General features: G+C 52.6%; 6 protein-coding genes across 6 annotated transcripts; 3 read left to right on the forward strand and 3 right to left on the reverse strand.

Moving 5' to 3' along the window:
• Positions 1-1,163: 1,163 nt before the first annotated feature.
• On the reverse strand, positions 1,164-2,909 carry J4E92_004012 (uncharacterized protein; the record flags this gene model as incomplete). Its single annotated transcript, XM_051495405.1, has 2 exons — positions 1,164-2,472; positions 2,524-2,909. 2 exons carry the CDS (start codon positions 2,907-2,909, stop codon positions 1,164-1,166), a joined length of 1,695 nt encoding a protein of 564 aa, XP_051354424.1.
• Positions 2,910-3,474: 565 nt separating this feature from the next.
• J4E92_004013 (uncharacterized protein) lies at positions 3,475-5,040 on the forward strand (the record flags this gene model as incomplete). The annotated part of the gene is made up of 1 exon (XM_051495406.1): positions 3,475-5,040. The coding sequence occupies one exon, from the start codon at positions 3,475-3,477 to the stop codon at positions 5,038-5,040; it is 1,566 nt and encodes a 521-aa protein (XP_051354425.1).
• A 4,078-nt stretch (positions 5,041-9,118) lies between these two features.
• On the forward strand, positions 9,119-11,000 carry J4E92_004014 (uncharacterized protein; the record flags this gene model as incomplete). The annotated part of the gene is made up of 4 exons (XM_051495407.1): positions 9,119-9,372; positions 9,430-9,497; positions 9,552-10,566; positions 10,616-11,000. The coding sequence occupies 4 exons, from the start codon at positions 9,119-9,121 to the stop codon at positions 10,998-11,000; spliced, it is 1,722 nt and encodes a 573-aa protein (XP_051354426.1).
• Positions 11,001-12,343: 1,343 nt separating this feature from the next.
• J4E92_004015 (uncharacterized protein) lies at positions 12,344-13,140 on the forward strand (the record flags this gene model as incomplete). Its single annotated transcript, XM_051495408.1, has 3 exons — positions 12,344-12,511; positions 12,569-12,697; positions 12,760-13,140. 3 exons carry the CDS (start codon positions 12,344-12,346, stop codon positions 13,138-13,140), a joined length of 678 nt encoding a protein of 225 aa, XP_051354427.1.
• Positions 13,141-16,467: 3,327 nt separating this feature from the next.
• On the reverse strand, positions 16,468-19,749 carry J4E92_004016 (uncharacterized protein; the record flags this gene model as incomplete). The annotated part of the gene is made up of 4 exons (XM_051495409.1): positions 16,468-17,012; positions 17,064-18,362; positions 18,411-19,572; positions 19,624-19,749. 4 exons carry the CDS (start codon positions 19,747-19,749, stop codon positions 16,468-16,470), a joined length of 3,132 nt encoding a protein of 1,043 aa, XP_051354428.1.
• Positions 19,750-22,160: 2,411 nt separating this feature from the next.
• On the reverse strand, positions 22,161-24,001 carry J4E92_004017 (uncharacterized protein; the record flags this gene model as incomplete). The annotated part of the gene is made up of 3 exons (XM_051495410.1): positions 22,161-22,929; positions 22,981-23,368; positions 23,419-24,001. The coding sequence occupies 3 exons, from the start codon at positions 23,999-24,001 to the stop codon at positions 22,161-22,163; spliced, it is 1,740 nt and encodes a 579-aa protein (XP_051354429.1).
• Between the last annotated feature and the right edge of the window lie 323 nt (positions 24,002-24,324).

Here is a 24,324-nt window from a genome sequence, read left to right on the forward strand (position 1 = left end):
AACAAGACTCAGCATGCTCTAGGCGAGACCACAATTATTTATGTCAGGTCCGTGTTCTCATCATGCTACTTAGCTTGAGTAGTCCCGCCTATCAATCTTATCTGCCTGAAGGCTAAGGTACAGCTCACGACCTTTCCCGTTATGACTTCCGACCACGAAAGTTCTTGGCACTCATCTTCGTTGCCACCTTAAGACAGTCCGCGTCATGTGGTGATTTCGCAGCCTGCCCAACCACAGTAATTCTTGGCACGAATAATCACAGCCCTTTGAAGTGCTACTTAATCCCCTTCACCCTCCCTGCTGATTATTCGAGGGAAACATCTCATCGAACATCACTACAACTTTCACCTCAAACCCTTTTCAGACTTGATTACTAAAAAAGGACTCTTCGATGCTCTATACTTGATTGCGTCTAATCTTTCCACTTTTATGCCCCTAAGAAAAGGATACTTAGATAGACTACAGGCCTCGGAAGTTGACTTGAAGGCCAAGGGATGCTCCGTCTTGGTTACAGAGGCATCGTCTTCTCTAGGGCGACAATTTATCTCCCATTCCAATGCAAATACCGGCAATACCCTCAAATAGTATGTTGCTTAGTCAGTCTACGGCCTCGCAGTCCTAATCACACCCAGCTGTCTCCCCTAACGCAACTCCTCCGGATGAATCCATCACCAACTCTCAATGGTCTAAGGAAGCGCTCTTTGGATTGCTCGGTGTTTTGATCGTCGTACTCATCCCTTGCGTTGGGTTCGCGTTCAAGACCTGGCTCGCCAGACGTCGAGGCATGGGCTTGTCGAGAAAGTATTCCTATAGTACGTATGCGGAGTACACTTTGTCGATGCGGTGCTGACAGCATATAGGTGACAGCGATTCTACTGTAGATCATCCGAGACCACGACGAGGGAAAAGAGTACAATACAAGAGGGCTCGAAGCAACACGGTCATCGTAGTTTGCTGACGCTTTGGTGATGGGTGGGTAACAACGGTGCTGGCGGTACGACCGTAGGAGTGGGTTCGTGCCTTGCAGATAACGCAAGAACATCGGCGTTGGGGACTTCTTGGCTGGACTTTCATCCGCAATATTAGCGCAAACAACGTATGGAGTCTTACTGGCATATATTCCTATCCGATCTCAGTATCAGGGTATCATACGCAACCTTCCTCTACATCCCAGCCGGTGCCGCGGACGAAAGCCTGACAACCTGACCTCCATCGCCTCCAGCCTCTTTCTTCCATCCGAGCACCTCGTCCTTGTTCCTCTCCTTGTTGACTTCCCACGGGTTGATGAATCCAGCGCTCAGGTTACCCGTCTTAACACCTTGGATGGCCAACTTCTGCTTCGCCTGCGCAATGTACGCATTCAGATAACCTTGGGTGATGAGACTGCCACATATACACTCCAACTCTAGTAAATCATACTCGTGGGTATACGGCTGTACTCCTTCCATGCCGATAAAGTCCGGGTCGATGTATGTCGATTTGCTTGTTGATGCATGGTCTTGATAGATGTGACCAAAGTTGCGACGGCCGGGGCCACGGTCTTGCGCGGCCATTGCGGCGTTCCTGATGAGCGAGCGCGCTTCTAGGAAGCGAAATACAAGGACAGCTGCGTTGAGGTCGAGCAAAGCAGCCGATTTCGATGCTTCCCCTATGCTTCCAGTAAGGATGAATACCTTGCGGAGGAGTGACCACCATACGAGGGGCTCGCAATAGTTCCCGATTGGGTAGAAAATACGGTATTTGATCATGAATTCGGCACTTGGGTGGGAAAGATCCAGGTTCGTTATCCGACGGAACGTTTCGAGGTCTCCCCTACGAATCGCACGACACAGCGGTTCGAACACTTCCCGGAAGCCCACGCATGCAGGGTCGTCGTAGATGAGTTCGTTTGGGAAACGACCGAGGAGTATGTTGGCAGCGACAAGGCAGACTGCGATTAAGCGGCGTTGCTTTGGACACTGCCCGTGGCAACCTCTGTATGCTAGCTCCAGAACGAGCTGAGCTCCGTAGAAGTTGGTGTTGCTGAAGTGGTACCGCCCGAGGTAGTAAAGGAAGGTAATGCGCTCCGCAGCCGGGTAGATGTGTAATGGTGGTGAGGAGTTCGATATGTTGTTGAAGATGGTCTCGCAGCTCCCCAGCTTATCGGCCTGGAAGAGGGTCTTCAAACATATGTTTGCCATCTTGTAGATTCCAACCTTCTTCCCGTCAGGCTTACCGTCCTTAATACCTCCGGGTACAGTGTTGCGGTCGTTGAGACATATAATGAAGGCCTGTCGCACGATATTCGCTGCCCGCTCTGGCAATGACTCGCTTTGGCCATCCTCGTCCGCGTCGGTGGTGATGAGATGCATCGTCAAGTCCGGTCTCTTCTCTAATCCAATCGCTACTCTTGCAAATACCTTCGCATAGTACATGATGGTGGGAAGCATCAGAATGCCTTTGGTAGGATGCTGCAATGCGCTATTTGCTCGTCTGGAGTCGCGTTAGCATGAAGTACTTTGATGGGTACTTCCATCAACATACGACTGGAGATCTGTCATCAGCTCGAAAATCAACACAAGATTCTCTGCGTCCATGTCTCGGAGAAAGGTCATCCATCCGACAAGGAAGGTGACCAGCGAACCCCATGACTGAATAGGTCTGCCCTCCTCATCCTCAGACTCTGCAGTCTCAGTGACGACTCGCCTGACAAGATCTTCGAGACGTTTCTCGGACTGTTCGTTGTTTGCAGGGTAATTCTGCTGCAAGGACTGGATGAGCTCTTGATGGTCTGGCGGGAAAACATTGCCTTCGCCTGGCTCCAGCAGTACGATGGACTGCAATTGATGCGGATCTCCGGCTTGTATCGCAACGTTAACTGCCGTGCATAAGCGCGTCTCTACATCGGGTTGACCCCGGAAGAACGACATGGCTACAAAAGCCACCGTTGGTGGTTGAGGAAGGATTGAGCTAGAGGGTGGAGCGCAAATAGAAGGAGCTGCCCGCTTTCGCACTAGCGTCAGGTCCTAGCTCCAAACTTCGCTATCCGCCCCATCCCTGTCGACGATCCGGACGAGGCCTCTCATTCGTTCCATCAGCTTGGGTCGACTTTGGCTGCTAGGATACTACTTGGGAAGCAGTAAACGTGGGAAGATTGACTTTCAATAATTTAAGGATACTTTCAACTACCCATCTTGTCAGCAGGCGGAATTAAGCCAGCCCAACGATGGCTCAGTGCTGTTAAAAGCAACGTTGCAGCCCGAAAGGCTTTCACATGTCACCTGCAGGACAATGCAACGGGCCCACCGTGACATCACAAGTCGTAATATGCGAAACACAACATCGGAAACTGCACGTTTCCGCAAGGCTCCGTGTGAAAAGCTGAACGTCACGTAAAATGGATCAAGGTCATGCATATCAAGATGCCGCAGCCATCTTCTCGCCTCCGTCTCTCCATCTCCCTTCTCTCCCAACGAGAGAAAGTCATCCGTCACGATGGGCTACTTCATGAGCTACATCAAATACTTCCTCACGCACCCTATCCTCTTCATCTACGAAGTCATACAATATTTGCTCGACTTTGTGCTCTCGCCAGCACCGCCGCCACCACATGCAAACCTCGTACGCCCTAAGATTGCAGTCATCGGCGCGGGCCTAACAGGCGTATCCGCTGCATCGCACATCGTCGGCCATGGCTTCGACTGTCACATCTTCGAAGCCGGATCCAAAAAGAATCTCGGCGGAATTTGGAGCCGGGTGAACAACACGTCTGGTCTGCAAATCCACTCGCTCATGTACCGATTCCACCCTTCGGTGCACTGGAGCAAAGGATATCCGGATCGCCAGCAGATTGTATCACAGATCAGGTCCCTTTGGGAGCGATATGGTCTTGAGAGTAAGACGGAGTTTAACATACGTGTTGAGAAGGTGTACAAAGATCCTCACGGACGATGGATCATCAACGACCCCTCTCACGGACGATTCGATGGCGTCATTGCTGCGATTGGCACCTGTGGTGACCCTAAGATGCCAACACTTCCCGGTCAAGAGCACTTCAAAGGCGAGATCTGGCACAGTTCGCAACTTGACGGTAAAGTCGCCAAAGGAAAGAAGGTCGCCATTATAGGCGGCGGTGCCTCAGCCGTCGAAGCCCTTGAATTTGTCGCCAGCGCAGAAGCAGAACACGCCAATGTACTGGCTCGATCCGAGAAATGGATTATTCCGAGAAACCCATTCATCGACAGTCTTCTCGCTTTCAACATATTCGGAATGGAGACCATCTTCAGTTGGATTCCGGAGTATGTCCTACGTCTCTTCTTCTACCGCGATCTCTACGACATTTCACCAGCACCCAACAGCGGAAAGGGTCTCTTCACCGAAACACCGATGGTAAACGACTCAGTCCTCGACCTCATCCGCTCAGGTGAAGCATCATGGCTCCGCGGCGATATCTTGGGCTACGACGAGTCTGGCACCGGCATCAAATTTAACAAGCGCGCACGAGGTGTCCCCAAGAACGGACCTGGGTCCGAGAAACTGGTCGAAGCCGACATCGTCATCACGGCGACCGGTTACAAGCGTCCAAGCCTAGGCTTCCTCCCAGACGAGGTCTTCAACGAGCCATATGAACCACCAAACTGGTACCTCCAGGTCTTCCCACCAGATCACCCTTCCATTTGCGCAAACAACTGCACTTACGTCAACGCCATCGGAACGGTCGGCAACTACCACATCGGCATCTACACGCGCTTCCTACTCATGTACCTCGTCGACCCACTCGCTCGGCCGCGTACTTGGTGGATGAAGCGCTGGATCGATATGACGCGGTTCATCAAGACCAAGGCTCCCGGTGGCGCTTTCGACTTCTTCACGTACTCGGAGCTCATCTACTGGTTCTTGTTCACGATCGCGATCAACCCGTTCAGGTGGAAGTGGGCGGCTTTTGTGTTGTGCGGTATTGGTAAGGGATTGCCGTTGAGTGTGGTCGAGCAGGAAGACAGGGCAAGGGATGGCCTGGGTATGAGGCATATTTTAAGCAACCATGATAACGGGGAGGATTAGACGTGTATCGAAGCGCGATGTAACCGTAGATGTTTAATTCGAGAGGTTCTTCTACCCCAAATATATGCTCGGGAGATTGTAACCATCGTGCGCAATATGGTTTAATTTGTACCGCTGTCTTGCTGGGTGTCTGGTTGCTTCGTTCGTGGGGGTGACATGTCAACTTGACTCCACGGGTCGCATCAAGGCTCTGATCCCTTCTCTCGCGGCATCTAGAACATCATTCAAGTAAACTTTCGGCTTCCAAGGGTGGGAGTGACGTGATCTCATGGACCCTTACATGCGCTTCCGAGCTTCTTCAATTTGCCATACGATGCAATCTCTCAACTAGACCACCTAAGCAAACTTTCGGCATTCCAGAATGGGAGTGACGTGATCTCCTGGACCCTGACAGCCGCTCCCGAGCTTCTTCAATTTGACTCACGATGCAATCTCTCGACTAGAACACCATCTAAATAAACTTTGAGCATCGCAGGGCGGGGGAGGCGTGATCTCAAAGACCCTGATGACCACTTCTGTAGTTCCTCGAAATGACAGACGATCCAATCTCTCGATTTAGCAAGCTTTCGGCATCCTAGGATGGAATTGACGTGATCTCAAAGACCCTGATGACCACACCCGTACTTCCTCAAGATGACATCGGATGCAATCTCTCCACTAGAACACCACCTAAGCAAAGTTTCGACATCCCAGGGTGCGCGGAACGTGTTCTCAAAGATCGGTCCAAGGTTATTTCCGCTCCCGAGCCTCTTCAGTCTGTCGACGATGTCACGATGCAATCTCTCAACACAGATCACATGATCTAGGTCCGCGAAAACGAAGCACGTGCAACGCAAGTTGCCTGCTGTAAGAATGAAGCGGGCTTACCAGTCATTAAATATTGCAATCTTGCTCTGTGAGGTTACTGTCTACCGTGTTCACTAAGAAAAGGAGCAGGCGGTGAGGTTTTCCTATCGATATCGCAGATTGCATGGTCGGTGCCTCTGCCACAAACTCCACCCCCTTTTGCACATTTTGAAAAGTTTGCTCGGATGCTCATAATTTTCTGACTCTTGAGGGTATTCGGATGATACGAATAGAGTTGTGCAAAGAGGGACCGGCTGGGTACACATGAGGCGCGTCTGACCCCATGCATCGCCATGGCAACAGTGTTGCAAATGCGAAAGGCGCCGGGCAAAACCACACCGTCATGCGGAGGGATGAATCGCAAAGATTGGCAACGGACGATATGCGCGAGGGTATGTTTGGAAAATCATGAGGATGTACCCCGCGGGAAGACGAAACCGCGTTGCAGATTTAAATATACCCTTCTTTGTGGTGGTAATCTGAATCTGACGATGCGGATGCTCACCGGATGTCCCCGCAGTCACAGGCTGAAAGGGAAAGCGCATGTCACAGCGTCCCGCGTTGTCTCAGGAATCGCACCTTCCGAAAACGCCAGGCCGCAAGCGAAGGCGCCGCATGCATCGATGTGAAACCCGTGCTTCTTGTTGGACGCCGAACCCTCGAGGTACATTACTATAGTAACTATAAGTGAATCTTTGTCACACGAAAGAGGGTCTGATGTGCAACGTGCTGGCCGAGAACGGGATGCACGCGACGCAAGGGATTGAATTTCCGAGATGGCTGATACTGGTGAACGCTTCAAGGAGCTCCAGGAGCTGTCTGGGTTTTCATGGTGAGTGACCCTCGGGCCCGAAACATGTCCCGCGATGTGTCTTGAGAATCATGGGCAGAGTTTTTCTTCACACAGAGTGTCCACCATGATGAAGCTCTTACTGCACATCATGTCGGATGCGTCCGGCCAGGTGCTGACACGATATGGACGACGAGACACCATGACAAAGAGTTACGGCTAAGCTGCCACCAGTGACGAGAGTGCAGATTTTCAGGGTCTCGAAACGCGAGGCCTGCTCTGGCGGCGTCGTGAAGCGGGTCCCGAGGTCTGGGGTATATGACGCAGACCCTGTGGTGAGACTCGCCTTCACCTATTTAGGTCAGGTGATGGCGCGAAGTCGGTTGTTTGTGTATACGAAGCTCGACGCGTCGCACCTGGCGACGAGACGATGGTTTTTCGAGGCGCTTGCAACAAGCGCCACAGGCTGGCCGTGCGAAGGCTTGTCGTGTGTCTGGCGGTCCACAAAAGGAGGGGTCAGCCCGTTGGTGGTGGGGTCCAGCCGATCGTGTGCCGTTATGAAGGTTTTGTGCAGACGTGTGGTGGGCAGAGCCGCCGTTCTCGAACAGCGACTCAGCTCGCCTCTAAATGGCACCACAGCAACTATGACAGCGGCCCCCGGCCTCTCCGACAGCCATGTCGGGTCTGCGCTGACGTCTGTTGTTGTTGTCATGTTGTTGCGGCTCTTAGCGAGGGTCGGTGGTCGACAGGTCGACAGTTGTCTGAACTGGTTTGCAGCAGTAGGCGCAAACAGGCGGCCGAGAATAGCAAAGTTGGCAGTTCATCTCAGCCTTATTGCCTATGACGTTTGCAACATGTCGCCATCGCGATCCCAGAGGGGAGAGCTCGATCGCGAGCACGGGACTAGAGCGGTAGCGCGTTGGATGGAGCCATTCCTGTTTTATGCAGCCGCTTAGGGCTAAGGGGATCAGAGGGCGAACGGGCCGGGGTGAGCTCACGTCGTCAAGCCAGCGGCGCCTGCGACGTCGGTCTCGCTGCACCGAATACAGTCTGAAAATCTCCCGCCCGCCCAATGAGTCGCCGACAGAGGAGGCAGCCAATGGGCACGCGTGCAAGCCATGTTACAGCGAGGCGGTTCCCTGGCAGCGACGCCAAGGCTCGTCGCTGGGCCGTACGATGACGAAAGCATGCGCAGATGCAGACCGAGCTTGCCTGATCAAAACAGCTCGCGCTTCGTGAACGAGGCTGGAGATGGGGTAGATGATGCCGAATCTAGCCAGCGCTCTGCCGTAGCGTGCATAGAATCTGGATAGTCACGATAGTGTACACGATGGGCAGAGAGGGGTCGCCGTTCGGTAGCGAGTGCAGCTGGTTTCCCTGGGAGACGGTTGGTACGTTACGCAGGACGGCTAGACGCTCCACGCAGCCCACGCAGAACCACTCCGAAGGGAGAAATTCTCTCGGCGGCGCGAGTTTAGGCGGAGAGCGAACGTATGGTTTCACGTATCGTGCTGGGCTTACAGGGAGCATCCATTCCGCTTGCGTCTGACCCGTGCCGAGCTAGGCAATTGCTTCTCTGGCAACCATGGCAGGAGTGCGCTTTGGCTGCTTTGTCGAGCTTTATCTGAGATCGAGGCCGGACTGAAGCAGCGCGCGTTGGAGCAGTGTGGCCGTGATGCCGTGCCGTGGTGCTATTCAATGGGTACTGCGCGAGGTGGAACAGCTGCGAACGGTTGTTTACGGGCGTGCAGCGTGACTTAGCTGCAGCTGCACGGCGACTACGCGACAGCCTACGCGTGGGATCGCGATCAAATCATGGGCCGGTGTACCTGCGGCGGAATTAGAGGCTGCGGATCAACAGCACCGCTTGGGCGTGGGTGCATAGCCGGGCAAGCAAACTCCAGTCCCCAGTATTCTTTGTCCCGTGCTGAGCAGTGAGGCCTCCGGTGTGTGCAAGCGCCTAGCTCTCAAGCCCACGCCCTGGTCGTCGGCCCTAACCTGGCCCAGCAGCGGGCTACCCCAGCAACCACGGCATGCTCAAATCCAGTGCGTGACCGGGCTCCGCTTCTCTCTTCTCTACCCTTCTCGTCCCCAAGAAGGCCCAATCCCCTCTTAAGTTGGCTGAGCGGATCTTGGACGACGGTTATCGCCAGTATCACTACGGCAAGAGCTACCTCGTTCACCATCCACCTGCCGACCCTCTCCCGGACCCTCCCAGCCTCAGCCTCGCCCATGTCCGGAGCCCGCCTGTAGCATCTCTACCGACATCGACACCATCACCACCAGCATCTTCAGAGATTGGAATTAGCTTTCCTGTCTTGTATGCTTATCGCCAGTATTGCATCCTCCCGTCCGACATCACTTCAGACCCGACGTGCAAACGCTCGCTCCGCCCGTTGCCCGGTACGACGATAGCCACGACCAACACGAAACCTATCCACCATGGAGATGTCTTCGCCGCTCGCCGCCATGCACCCGCCGCCCATCCCCGGCCCCTGGGGATACCGCCGTGACCTGCCGCAGTCGAAGCCGCTGTTTGGAGGAGCACACAGCCTGGGCCCCAAGAGCTTCAACTTCCGCGACCTCAGCATGAAGAAGAGTGGGGGAGACTACTTCACCCTGCAGCCCATGCGAGGCTCGTCACCCACCACCAGCCTGGCCGCCGACATGTCGAGCAACCTGCACATGGACCAGAGGTACAATCCCTCCTTTGTCCCTTTGATATTGGCAGCACACTAACGCGCTTGTTTCAGCCCCCAGCTCGCCACGCCGCGTCGGTCGCTCTTCACGTCGAATCTCTTTCACCAGATCGACACCCGGGGTAAGTGGCTGCGCACTCCAAACTGGAAGCACAAGGGCTAACAGGCACAAACAGAAACCACGACCCCATTGGCTCGATGGGAAGGCGTTACGACTCCGCCAATTCCCTCGTCCTCGCCCGGCTTTGCACCAGACTCCATGGACATCTCGCCTCTTCCCCACAAGGCGCCCTTCAGCTTCATCAACGACCGCTGCCTGCCCCTACCCTCTCCCTCCCCAGAGGTTACCCCCGGCTCCGACAGCGACATGCTCACCCCATGTGACGAGCTACCCACCCCACCCACATACTCTACGCCCTCGCTCGAGGTTCCCCGACCCGTGTCAGCCGCCGACCGCCGAAAGTCCAATCTTCTCAGGCCCTCTCTTGCGCGCCACAAGAACTACTCCACTAACACTGTGTCGTTTAAGGACCAAGACAAGCCATCGAGCACTCCGCTGCCCGCCTTCCAGTTTGGCTGCGGTGACTTCACCCGGAACTCGTCTTCACTCAGCTTGGACGAGTGCTTCACTGCTTCGCCTCCCCAAGAACGTCGTCCTACTTCCAACGGCTCTCTCTTCGCTTCAAAACCCAAGCCTTTCTCTCTCAACTCTACTGCCGCCCGTGCCAATGGTTCCCCCCTTGCCGCCGTCAGAAAACCCGCCGGCCCTCCTTCTCGTCGTCCCAGCAAGTTCCGCAGATCGTTAAGCATGTTCGAAAGCCCCGGTGAAGTAATGAATGCCAAGCAAGAACAGGATGATTACCAGCCCAGTGGGCTCCAGTCTGTGATGGATGTCGATGATGCCAACACTCTCAAGCTTCCCCACTTCACCACTACTGAGCCAGAGAGTCTCCCTCGCATCACCCACGAGACATTGGTAGAAGTGCTGGATGGTGCTTATGATCACTTGTATGACAACAAGGTCGTCATTGACTGCCGCTTCGAGTACGAATACAATGGTGGACACATTGAAGGTGCATTGAACTTCTGTGACAAGGAGAAGCTTGCCGAGCGTCTCTTCCAGGCCCCGTCTAGCGAGAACACTTTGTTGGTCCTTCACTGCGAGTACTCTGCGCATCGTGCTCCTCTGATGTAAGTTCATCTCATCTTTCGGCTTTGGTCCATTCACTAACAACACCAGGGCCAAGTTTGTTCGCTCGCAAGATCGCAAGGAGAACGCGCATCAATATCCTCATCTGTCATTCCCTGAAGTGTACATCCTCGACGGCGGATACAGCTCCTTCTACCATTCACACGCCACTCGCTGCTACCCCCAAAACTACCTTCGCATGGATGCCAAAGAGCATGAACAATCATGTGAACGTGGCCTCAACAAGCTCAAGTTCAAGTCGCGTGCCAAACTCAACCGTGCTACCACCTTCACCTTCGGGCAGCACTGCCAGATGGAAGACAGCCCTACAGCCATGGGCCGGTCAAGATCTGGAAACAATATCTTTGCCCTCGGCAATGACTCCCTGGAAGTCGGACGTGTCACGGCCGCTTCCCGTCGCATGGCTTCTTATTAAGCCTGCACAACGAACAACCAACACTATAACGAAACTAAACTAACTCATGGCGGATTGATTCACGGCGTTATGGATGATTGCTGCATGGCATTGGATCCCCACAGCATTGGCGTTTGGTCCTTTTCCATTCCGGGGCGTTCGAGCGATTTCATTTGGCTTGCATCACTCTCGGAATCTTTGCACAGCGGCAACAGTCTGCATCTGATCTTTGGGGTGTCTCCCCGTTTCTTTTCTATACCCCTTGTTGCGGAGCTGTCGGCCCGGACAAAAGTTCACATTTCTTGATAGGGAACGCTGGATACCCATCTTGTCTACGGCGAGCGTTGAGCAGTCCAAAGAAGGCTGCCTCGCGAGCTTCTTCATTTCCTTTGTTACTATTACCCATCCTCAGACGGATCTCTCCTGGCCTTGCAGCGCTGAAACATTGCCTGCACATGTTCTTCAGAACAAGTATCTAAGAATCATCACGAAACCAAGTACACAAACAGGTCTACGTGCCTCCAGAGCATTAATCACCTACACGGCATCTACTGCCCTTTCCTTAATACAATTCATTTGGTATCATTCTCTACATCACACAGACTGAATTCGTTGGCTTCTCTTGTATCACCCTTCGCGCGATTCTTTCATGTATCTATTTGCCATTACCTGCTTCTATTCTCTGGTTCGTGTACATGTACAGAGAGGAACATGAGGAGGTGATGGGCTGTACATATCTGTAATGCGGATGGACGAAGGATGGCTTGAGGAAGTCCTGCAGTCGACCAAGCTAGAAACAACAACGAAATCTCATCAGATTGCTCCACCTGTACCATTATCCTGATGAAGAAGCCGCGATGTATCATCAAACTAATGCATGCACGGTTTATATGTTGAGCCAGACACTAGCAATGGTTCATATTGAGATACTACGGTAGCGACGGCCGTTGATAGCTGCACCCTTAGCTCCTACCAAGGCGTCATACATGTGTAGCCTGCTCTTCCTGAGGTGTCAAGACGCGTCGGAACCAAACTGGGACGCGTCGGCGCTAGTTGCAAGCGATCCCCGCATCGCGCATCCCTGCCCCACCAAACATCTGCAATCTGCATGCACGCTCGCTGCAAGCCAACACACGCATGCATCCGGCCCGAGACATACTTCAGATCTCTGTCTTGCATCCCGCTGCTCGTCGGGTGCCTGCCGATTGCTTACCTTCGATCTCATCACCCCGCCTTACCTCGATCTCGGTGCCGCCACGATACACGCGCGCGTGAGACACGGCAGACACGCGACTTACGTACCTGACCGATACGACCGTTGGCTTTCGAGAAAAGCAAAGGGCACATTTGTGTGGAACGGTACAATGGACATCGACGATCTTCTCGCAGAGGTCTCGGTCGATTCGACGCCAAGAGAGACACGCGATCTGCAGGAATTGACGAGGTGCTGGGTCGCGGAGAGGGTTGCGCCCGAGATATTACCGTGGCCTGAGGAGCTCATGGAAAGGGTGTTGGAGCGGATTAGGAGACAGGTGAGCGCGCGGCAGACTGCAGCTTGCGCAACGCAAGGTAGCTAATGACGCAGCCAGATTGAACTTGTCGAAGACCAGACGGGCGACATGAACCCGAAGACGAATTTCAAGCTCATTATTATACAGACGGAGCTTGAGCGGTTCAAGTTTCTGGTTCGTAGTTTTCTGAGGGCGAGGATAAAAAAGGTATGGTCCTGTCCTGTCTTGTTGCCGATTCGTGCATCAAGAGACTGACACAACAACTGTAGATCGACGCACACCCTCTACACATCCAATCGCTACATACGGCCTCCCTCGAAACGACCTCCCCACTCCTCTCCCCATCTGAACACCAATACCTGACGTCGCATCAAGCGCTCCTCTCCTCCCACTACACATCCTCGTTCCTCTCGCAGTTCCCGGCGTCGCTACAACGGCTCGACGATACGACGGGTGGCATAAGCATGATTGATAAACCGGATGAGGACAAAGCTGTCTTTGTGAGGGCGTTGCGCGATGTGGGAGAGATATTCGTGGAAGGAACAGATCGGCGGTTTGAGATGAAGAGAGGGGATGTTTGGGTTGTGAGATGGAGTGCGGTGAGGGCTTGGTGTGTGGGATGTGGCACTGGGGATGTAGAATTGATATGACGGGGCTTCTCGGATCAGAAGAGGAAAACATGGCAGCGACATGGCTTGCGATACGCGATGCTCTTTCACGCAAAAAGGAGCTCACGGTCTGGGCGTTGGAAGGCATTTGCGAGCGCGAGCGCGAGCGTACACTGGGAGACTCAGCGTCTTCTATACGCGACAATAACCTTCTGGCAATAAGACCGCGGTACACAAACACCTCGAGCTTTCGAGGGAAGCAGCTGGCACATCACCATTGGTTAATTCAACCGGCGAAAATCAATCTTTGCACACATATCCATAATACGATGATCATCCTGTCTCATGCCTTCCGTGTTTCGGTATCGCTTGGATGACAGTGACGACTTAACGTTCATCTCCGTACATAACGCGAGTTCACATCGCCACTTGTATTCGAAGTTTTGTTCGAAGCGACAGGAAGGCAGAGACTGCAAAGTCGTCGGAACCCAGAGCCAGAAACAAGACATGTTCTTGCCATATTTGCTTTTCAGTGAGCTTAGATTCGTCTTCTTCTCCACCACATCGTTCAGAGCAGTTTCGGTTTTGGTTCTTAAAGTGAGTATTATTATGAGGAATGGTTGAGATCGCAACGAAGGGTTTATATAGAAATCTAGGCACGCTAGTTGCAGACATGTTTCTTGCTACCTGCGCTTTTATAAATACACTGCGGGCGTGCTGGGTGTGGAGAGCACATGGCATGGTCTTTTGTTGTATTTTGGACGACAGGACAACATGGGGAATACGTAGGCTGGTTTTGAGACGCACGGAGAGAACGAACGACATAAGTCGTGCTGCTATGTTTTTCGCACGCATGTCTCTCTCCCTTCTCCACATCGGTTGTACAGCCTTAAGTTTTGGTATTGATTTGTAAATGTAAGTTGGGTTGAAGAGTTGTAAGGACGCAATGGATCTTTATATAAACACCCAATGACGCTAGTCGCAGACATTTTCATTTCGAGATCGGCCTTTGGAGGTATATATGTAGAACATGTATATGGGGAGAGCACATGGCTGGGTCTTGTACGCAATTTGGACGGCAGAACAGCATCAAATCCGTCCGTCGAGGTTTTGAGACACACAAAGACTGGAAGCCACATGTTACACATCTCGAAAGCGTGTTTTGTGTTGGTAGACACGTCTCTCTCCCTTCTCCACATGGCTGCGTACATGTTCTTTTTTGTTAACAAGTAGAGAGATGTTTGGTATTGGAAGATAGGTAGAAGCGAAGAACGAGGGTTTATATAGATGTCTGGATACGCTAGTCGCGCGCGTGACCCATCCGTCTTTGAGACTTCCAAGAGATACGACAGTCTTGCAGTGTGGCAAGGACATGTAATGAGCTGGGGGTGTTTTTAGGATTGTATCTGGAAGAGCGCGATTTTCGCAGAAGTAGCGGCTTTGGAAAGTGCATGGGGAGCTTTTTTTTCATGACATTGACCTCATTTCTTTTCTGCAATCCTTCGAATGGCTTTTGTGTCGATATTGCAGAACAAATTGGGCGTGTAAAGAGACTATGCGCGAGTTCTGTCGCAAGATTCTGATGACCAGAGCATTCGAAGTAACAGTTTGGATTGGTTATGGGTATCAGAGTGTTTGACGACCAACAACTACTTCTCATGTCTTGAGTCCGTTCCGATTTTGATACTGGCTTTGCAAACATACCTTGGATGTCCAGCGCTTTGAATCGAGAGGCGGAGAAGCACATTGTCTTCCGCTGACGGTGTTTTGGAGATCGGTGAAGCTGGTAGTGAGGAAGTGAGGAAGATAGAAAGTGTTGTAGCAAGGTACTTGTAGAGTTCCTGACTTCAGCTCATATTGCAAACCTCGGTGATATTACGGTATTCTCGTTTACTCTATGATACACATGGAAAGATCTTATTCAGGTTTTGATTGGGTAGCGTGGATATGTAGCCAAAGGTAGAGACCTCTGGATTGCTCCACACGAACATGGAGAGCCCCATAGCACCTCATACAAGAAAAACACTGAACAGGCCTGCAGACTATATTAACCTAAAACCTTGCAAAGTAGGTAGCCCAACGTCAACGTAGGCTCTAGGCTATTTAGTTTTTTCTTAGGTTGGCGTGATAGGACCTTTTAGAGAAGAACGAGGAAAACCATCGCGTTCTGCATCATCAATTTGAGTTTTTCAGATTTGCGCAAGTGTAGAAGAGAAGACCGGAGACGACGGAGAGATCTTCATTTATACTGCCAGCAGCTCGAACCGAGAAACATGTTGCGCTAATTATTGGGCTTCGATGCCATTGTTAGCGTTCCCGTTTGTCATCAGACATAAACGGTCCTTTTGGAATTTTCAGCGTCCTCACGGCGACTGAGCACGAAGTTACCAGTTCAGGAGAAGCTTCCAAACCGACATGTTGCTGTCGACAGTAATTTTGTTCCACGCAGAGCGAGCAATCTCATGGGTCTGTCTGTGCTGTGTTTTGATAGCGCGCAATAGAAGAAGGCTGTGAGGATTAGGTGATAATCGGCAAGAGAGTGAAGCTTTATACTGCTCAAGGCCCACCTCAACACATGAGTATGGTTTGTGTTATTTTCGGTCCAGTCGCGCACCGCACATCGAGAGCTTCATGTCCATTTTGTTTAGCTCAGTTGATAAGTGTCTCTCATCGACATGTTCCTGGAACTGTTTTGAAATTGTCCACAGTCTCCAGCGCAATCATAAGATAGCCATCTAGGTATTTTGGTGGCCAGAAAGCCAACAACATCAGTGCTTGAATCGCTGGTTTTGGTGTCTGACCAGTTGTGGTGGTATACAGAAAATGAATGTATCGAACACTCGATAGAATTTATGTCTACTGTGCACGAGCCCGAGAGCGCAAGAAAGGTCATGCAGGTTTTGTCATGTGTTTTTGGGCTTTCCCGTCGGTGGTATATGGCGACATCGAAACTCACTATTTGGACTTTGCTGGAGCGCATATAAACAGCATGCCTCGGGTTTTGGTTCCCAGGGAAACACATGTCCGTGGACAGACTATTTTTGTAGAAAACGTCAAGGAAGTGGATCTAGTGGAGAGTGGAGGAAGGGAAGAGAGATGCGGCTTTTATATAGCCTGGAGGAGCACGTGCATGGTCGGGCGTCCGGCATGAGTCCCAGCGTGAGCACCGTTCGCACATGAGACGAAGTCTAACTATGAGATGCATGCCTGCGCTTCAATTTCGACGAGTCTTTCACACCCGTACCGAAGTCCGCATATCTGCAATCCGCACGGCATGAATGTACGCACCAAACGCATCATTGGTAACAGCAACTTCCATTGCGCGTTATCACGCTTCTACACCACCATATTCTACCCAACGCTCTATGATCAAACAACAGTACTATACCCCCCACCATACCCTCTCCGTCCCTTCCACCTAACATACCACTTCCTGCCCTCATCCGCCCAAAACACACAACTCGCAACCGCAACAAGATGCGCGAGATCGCCCAAACCCAGGGCCTCGGTCTGGAAAACGCTTTGCAGCGGTGGGAAGTAAATAACAGCCAGCTGTCCGAGCAAACTGCCCGCGACGGCGTAATTAAACATCTTGTTATCGAAAACACCAATCTCGCCTGCAAGAACGGATTTGCTGGAGGAGCGGCAGGTCAGCGCGTTGAACATGTCGAAGAGGACGAAGCAGGTGAAAGTCATGGTTGTGTCGCGGGCGGTGACGAGGTTGTCGGTGGACATTTCGAGGTAGTAGGTTGTGAGGGTGCCGAGCATGATGATGGTGGCGGATTGGAGGACGCGTTGAATGAGGGGGCGGGTTAGGACGCGGGCGTGGCGTGGGCGTGGAGGTAGCGCCATGACGGCTGGGTCGACGGGTTCTACGCCGAGGGACTGTGCGGGTGGGCCGTCCATAAGGATGTCTGGAGGTGACTGTTAGTAAATATCAATGAGACGGGAGTAGAGAAACTTACTGATCCACAGAATCTGCATGGCATTGAGCGGATTCTGGAAGCCGAGGAATGTGCTAAGGAGTACCAAGCTCAGTGCTGCCGCGCTGGTGCTGAGTTGGAAGGTGAGGAAGTTTTGGATGTTGTAGAAGATGCCCTTGCCCTCTTCGATCGCATTGAGGATAGTAGCAAAGTTGTCATCTGTCAGTATCATGTCTGCGGCCTCTTTAGCGACATCTGTGCCCAGTCGACCCATGGAGATACCGATATCTGCTTTCTTGAGTGCAGGCGCGTCGTTGACACCGTCGCCAGTCATTGCCACAACATCGCCTCGTGATTGTAGTGCTCGGACAATCTTCATCTTGTGCTCAGGACTAGTTCGCGCAAAGATCGAGGTTGTCGCAATAGCTTGTGCAAGCTCTTCCTCGCTCATGTGATCCAGTTCGTCACCACGAATGACGGAGCGTCCAAGTGCTGAGTTTGGCATAATTGGCATACCCAGACTCTTGCCGATGGCAACTGCGGTGGTTTCTGCATCTCCTGTGATCATGATAACCTTGACTTTGCCGGCCATGAGTCTCCGAATGGCTCTCTCTACACCCTTACGCGGCGGATCGTTCATGCCAACCAAGCCAGCGAACGCAAGACCACGGTACTGTTCATCATCTCCAAGTGCCGAGCTGGTGGATGGTGCAGGTGAGGCTGTACCACTGGCATTCCTCTTTTTCCCTTTGGATGCACCGCTTGCGAAGCCGAGCACACGTAAGCCTTCTTGCGCCATTGCATCGGCGGCCTTCATCGCTTCTTGCTTGCGTGCTTGATCTAGTGCCACCTCTTTCCCTTGTGCCGTTACATAAGTATCACAGCGGTCCAGAACCCGTTCCAGTGCGCCTTTGATGTATGCGTGTTCAGATCCAGGGGCGAGGTTGCCAGAATTACCGCCAACGACGACCCCCATCCACTTCCTCTCCGAGCTGAACGGCGTCTCGAACTTGCGTTCGCCGAGTCTTTCCCGGATATCGTCTTCCCCAAAAGCGTCCATCAGGTCTAAGAGCGCGACATCGGTGGGTTGACCGACCCATCGGCTCTTGGCAGCTGTATTGTCGTCGCCTCCTAGAGTCGAAGAGAGTACCGCTGCCGTGGACGCCGAGGCTGCCTGGTCGCTCAACAAGCGGGCATTGTTGACAATATTGCCAATTCGTAGTATATTGCGGGTCGGCGAATCGAGGTCGGTGGAGTCGTGCTTCGTCTTTACGTCAATCGGTGCTGCTTCGTCAAAATGCCATATCTTCGTAACGGTCATATGGTTCGTGGTCAACGTGCCTGGTCCAAGTCAGTAAATGTCACATGCGCGAAGAACGGTTGACTCACCCGTCTTGTCAGTACACACGACATTGACGGAAGCCAGCGTCTCAACACTAGGTAGCCGTCGAACAATGGCATCGCGTTTGGACATCCTCAGCACACCCAGCGCAAGCGTGACAGTGACAATAATCGGCAGTCCTTCGGGGATAGCGGCAACAGCGAGTGAGACAGCGATCTGGAAGACCTCGATGAACTTCCAACCGCGCCACAGCCCTACCAGACCAATTAAGGCAATGACTCCAAAAGACATGTAACTCAGATCCTTGCCCAGACGGTCCATGGAAAGTTGTAGAGGCGTCCGCGGGCTTTCGATTTGCTGCAGAGATGCGGAAATGGCACCAAACTCCGTGTTGCCTCCTGTACCGACGACGATTCCTTGTCCATAACCCGATCTAACCAATGTACCCATGAAAGCAATGTTCTTCTGGTCATTCAGTCGTATATCAGCGCCGACCGTTCCTGCGGCTTCGGACGCGTAGAAAGGTGAAGATGGGCGTTGTAAGCCCGGCGGGGGTGTGATGGTGTCTGGCGACTTGGAGACAGGCTCGTTCTCTCCGGTGAGGTTCGACTCGTCGATGCTGAGGTCTGCGGCGTGCGTGATGCGAATGTCGGCGGGTATGCGGTCTCCCGTGTGGAAGAGGACGAGGTCGCCAGGGACCAACAACGTCGCAGATATGGTAGTAGACTTCCGCTCCGCAGCTGACAGGGCCGAAGTGGTGTCCTTCAGATTCTCCAACTCGACGTCGTCAGTTGCCGTGCCATTCGGCATGCGACCGTTCCGTGGTTGCTCGACCCCAGCGCGAATGATGTGTGCCGAATGCGGAACCAGCTGGTTCAGCGCCTCAATTGACTTCTCGGAGCGGTATTCCTGCACGAAGCCCACTGTCACCACGATGGTCACAGCCACTGCAATGCTCACAGCATCATCCAAGTTGCCCAGTATGAGGGACACAGCAGCGGACCCGAGCAGCAGCAAGATCAGCGTCTCCTTGAACTGCTTGAGGAAGCGGAGCCAGAGCGGTTCGGGCTCTTCGTGGGGGAGTTCGTTGAGGCCGTGGGTGTGGATGCGCGCCGAGGCGTCCGAGGCAGAGAGGCCATGTGTAATCGACGTCGAGAGCTTGTGGGCCGTGTCCTGTGCCGAGAGGAGGGAATGGGCGGATGTTATTGACTATTCACACGTGTCAGCGGCGTGTCCAAAACTCGGGAGCGCATGGCGTACTGAGGGCGTGGTGCTGCGCTTGATGGCTTCTGGCGGCTGCAGCATGGGCGAAGAGGGCCGCGAAGACTTGGAGGGCAGGCCCGCGGCATTGTAGAGGGGCAATGAGGACGTGGATGCTTTTGACATGTTGGCATGGCCAGGAGTCGACTGTTGCGCCGCCGTCCAACGTGGCCTATCCGTCCAGAGCTAGCGTGGGAAAAGATGCGCGTCGCCGTGGATTATCGCATTGGGGCTAGTAGTAATAATGCGTCTTCAATTGGCGAGCGGGACGAGACAAGGAAATGGCGAGTCGACTGCGGGTTGTCGTTAGGGATGGTGTTGCTCAATGTCGATGTTGGACCAAAACGTCAAAGCACCGGTGCTCTCGAGCAGGGGTCTCCATCGAGCGTCTGGTCACCACTTTCACACGAACTACTGTTTGACTTCACAGCACTAAACCCATCTGACGACGTGTTCCGTTTTGAAACACTCAATGTAACCTCTATTTGTGGCTTAGTGTTGTATTGCCTACCACGTGTCGGCTTCTCGCAGCGTCGAGTGACGCCTTGGCAGGTACATGTCCGCTGCACGATCAAGTGATGGCGCGCTTTTCCGTAGCTCTGCGTGTGATGTCATACCCCAGCCTCTCTCAAACTCTACAGCTGTGGCTGAAGCCTGCGCAATTTCGCTATCATCATCTTGTAGTACTTGGATTGACTTGATTAAACGCTACTCGAGTAATAATACACCTTCCCCTCGAATAACCGCCGAGCAGTCCGCGAGACAACGCATCTATCGACAACAGCAAATGATTCCGAGCTACTTGCTACAACATCTACTTTGATCGACCCGCTCGAATGCGAAAGACAGACTCTCCTCTGGCTCGGTAGAAGATCCGAAGAGCTACCATCAGAGTCTGAGCAGGGACTCGGTGTTCGCTCAGGTGAAGACGACTGCCAGGAGGACTGCACCTTGCTGCCGGATGAAAGTCCGTGGGCTACAGTACCTTCTATGCACACTGCCGACGCCAAGCATGCCGCACCCGTGAGTTGCAGGCTCGGGTGGGGTTTGCCCATACTGAACGCTTGGACATGAACGTCCGGCGTGCCTTCCTGAGAACCATCATCTGGTTGAGGAGAAGAAACGATAGCCAGCTTCGGTGTCCCGCGGACTTTTGCAGCAGCGTCTACATCAGAAGCGAGACCCATCATAACGGCGCCAGTACATCGTATTGACTCCATGTGCTGGAAATAGACGGCGGTGTCTTTGCTACCTCTCCTTAGGTTTGGCGGTAATGTTCGTTCGTCGACTAGGACAAAAGGATTCGCTGCGTCTATCAACGTCGCCTTGACCGAGAAGCGATTGCCATCTTGTCTTTTCACATGAATAGTATCACATCGTCTCCCCGTAGGAAAGAGAGTTCCGGTCATGCTCCCGGCAGGATCCACAAAGGCAACCTTAACTTCGCTTCCGGTTCCTTTGACGCCTGGTATCGCGTAGTCTCCGTCTTCATCAAACGACCCGTTCTCATCTACTTGGACGGTATCGATAATGAGCCGCGATGTGTTTGTGTTGAAGATCCGTACATCGAGCTATACCGAGAGTAAGTAATCTATCACCCTCAATCGGAATGTGCAGACTTACAGTCTTCTCTCCGGGTCGTGCCCGTACTAATCCCTCTTGTAGCGCAAATGGTCCAACACCAGCGCACATGTTTCCACAGTTTCCGCTGAAGTCGACCGCCTCCTGACCCACTGCTACTTGTACGAAAGTATAATCGATATCGACGCCCATTCGGGATGATGGCGAAACCACTGCAACCTTGGAAGTCGTTGAAGTCGCTCCTCCTACTCCATCAATCTGTCGAGCATCCGAACCTTGAGAACCCATGGCGGCAAGTAATGGGCCTGCCCACGCTGATTGGGAAGATGGTAAGTCGTGACGATGGATGAAGAGACCTTTCGAAGTACCAGCACGCATCAAAACGGCTGGTAAGCTGTGTCGCACTCTTTTCGGGGCGCTTTCGTGTGCCATTGGGAGTTCAGGTATGCGGATCGGCGAGATGTGCGAGGCAGTCGAGGCGTGTGCCTTCTGAAAACTGGATGGTTTGAGAAGTGTGCGAATCATCTATAGAGGATGATGCTGCGATTGAAGGTGATGAATGCGATGAAGTTGGTGCTTCGTTTCCAGGCTGACATGTGTCATCATGCTCGACGGTGCAACTCTCTATATATGTCTTCGTTCCAAAAGTGTTCGGGTAGATACCAACGGGTAGAAGCATGAGACGCTTCCCGTTAGCGCGTAAGATGCCGTGGGATCTCATGTTGCTGCGGAAAGCCTAGCCGCGGTAAAACCTCGGCATTCTTCCCGCGGGACTTGATATACCACAGGATTTGACGCGCTAACAGAAAAGTCTAGTGCCACTATACCCGTCTTTTCTCTGTCTTTCGCGCTCAAGCCTGAAAGGTCTTTTCGCGTGAGGAAACCTTGGCTGTGCACATTGGGAGATGGTAATTCCGGTAACAGTGATTTGCCAGGCTCATGCAAAGCTTCAACTCCTACATGTCCCAGTCCAGCATTGCGAATTGATCAAGCTCTGACCCGTTAAATCCATAAAGAAGGTCATCTACTGAAAACGGTTGCTCACTGAAGGGTTGCTGTTGGCCCTGATAAGTCCAGTCTCCAGGGTTCCCAAAGGGCATGTTTGCCGTCTCCGTGGTACTGTACGCAGACGGCGGCACTCCAGGTACAGCCATGTCGGCAGCAGGGTCCATTGAACCTGGCTGCGGCATATGCGACGAGTCCTGATCTCGGACAAAACTCTGGATAATGCCATCGATATCGAAGCTTTGCAAGCTTGGTTCGCGATTCATTGCACTGCCCAAAGAAACGTCTGGTGCGCTGTTGTGGTTGTCTTCACCACTGCCGATGTGTATGTCATTCAGCTCGGGTGCAACAACACCCAATCTCTTCATCAGGCTCTGGATAATGGCATTGGCGCGTCGTACAGCCCAGTTAGTCTCTTGGTTGTCGCGGAAAACGGCTAAGCAAGTCTCTAGGCTCTTGTGAGCTTGTGAGCCGGCACCACGCTTGGCTGCAATACGGGCATGCACAGTGGCAGCAACATAAGTCGCATAGGAAATTAGGTAAGGAGCTCTCCGCACACTGAACGTTTTGTCGTATGCTCTCAGGAGCTGTACAATAGCATCCGCCGCAGTGGCGCACGCCATAAACGAGTTCACGGAGATGGCGCGTGATGTATTGTAGAGATGCCCATCTGCGACGAAGGGTCGGTGCAAGAGAATCGTGAGAACATGGTACAAGGCGCTAGTGTTTTTTTAGTACATCCGTGGCATGTGCAGCGTTATAATCACTTACTGTAAGCTTAGGACATGCGGAGGAGGTGTCGCCGCTACTTCCGCTACATCTACCGTGAGGTGTTCGGGCAGAAGCCCACGCCATGTTAACAGCTTTTGATGTATGCTCTCCAACTTGGTGGACAGCTCTGTAGGGCTTACGTCGAAGCTTCTTTCGGTATAGATGGTGCTGAGTATGTCGCTCAGAATAACCGAGAGCTGGCAAAGGTGTCGAAACGTGGAGATACTATAAGCCGGCGAACCTAGATAGACGGCGTCTGGTTGCGTGGAATAGGAAAAGGGCGTCCAATGCTCAAGTTCTTCGTAGGTGTCGAGAAATTTGGTGGGTACGAGTGTCTCTGTCATGCTCACTGGGCGACCTTGATAGAGGCTTTGGATCTTGTCGACGACTGCGCTTTTGGTTAGTGTGATAGTTGAGCATCATGAATACTATACCTACCAAATGCTGCCCAGAAAACGCGACGTCGGATCTCATGATCCTCATCAGAAAGCTTACGATACCCTGCAAATTCAGGCTTATCAACGTGAAGACCAAGGTCAACGATCATGCGAAATGCCAACCCAGCGTACAGCCAGGCAGCACTGCGCTCATCGCCAAGAGCAAACAACGAGTTGGTCATAACTAGCAACGCTTGAATTGTTGTGATTTCGCTCTTGTCCAAAGCGCCTCCCAGGAGTTCTCTCACTCTTTCACGAAATTGCCAACCAGCAGTACGGACATCGTCTGCTACACGGCGAACTTCGTGCCGTGGGCTGAACTTACTTGCGCCGAAGTAGATGGCATTCAAGAGAAGTTTGGAGAAGTACGGACCGCCGCATGCCATGTCACGCATGAAGGCTGGGCGATAGGTAGTAAGGAAAGAATGGTGTTGCCGGTTCCAGTGTAATGATAACAAATGCATGCCAAGCTCCGGTTCGACGCCGTCGAAATCGAGTTTCATAAGTCGAAAGTTGACCGTCTCTAGTTGTCTCTGACGGGCAGCTTCAGCAACAAGACCTTTCTCTATCCATTCATCCGACATCTGGGGTCGTAATTCCGCAGCATATCGATCATTTGTGCCTTCGTCAAATAAAGTGCTTGTGCGTCCATGGTAACTAGAGGAGCCATTGGGAGCGACAACAATGCGCGACACGCTTTGAGGTGTAGTTGCAGGGGTCTGTCCAACAGGCGCAGAAGCAGCGATCGATGGTGTTGACTCCGATGTCCTGTCTGATGCTCTTTCCGATGTTCTTTCTGCTCGCGGCGTCTTGCGCGGACGACTGGTAGCATGTTGTACGTCATCTATGGATATAGGCTCGTAATGACAAATTGTATCATGCGTTTTGCAACTTGCGCAGATTGGCT

The sequence above is a fragment of the Alternaria infectoria genome (assembly GCF_024043175.1).
Source record: "Alternaria infectoria strain BMP 0036 chromosome Unknown scaffold_5, whole genome shotgun sequence".
NCBI classification, from domain to species: domain Eukaryota; kingdom Fungi; phylum Ascomycota; class Dothideomycetes; order Pleosporales; family Pleosporaceae; genus Alternaria; species Alternaria infectoria.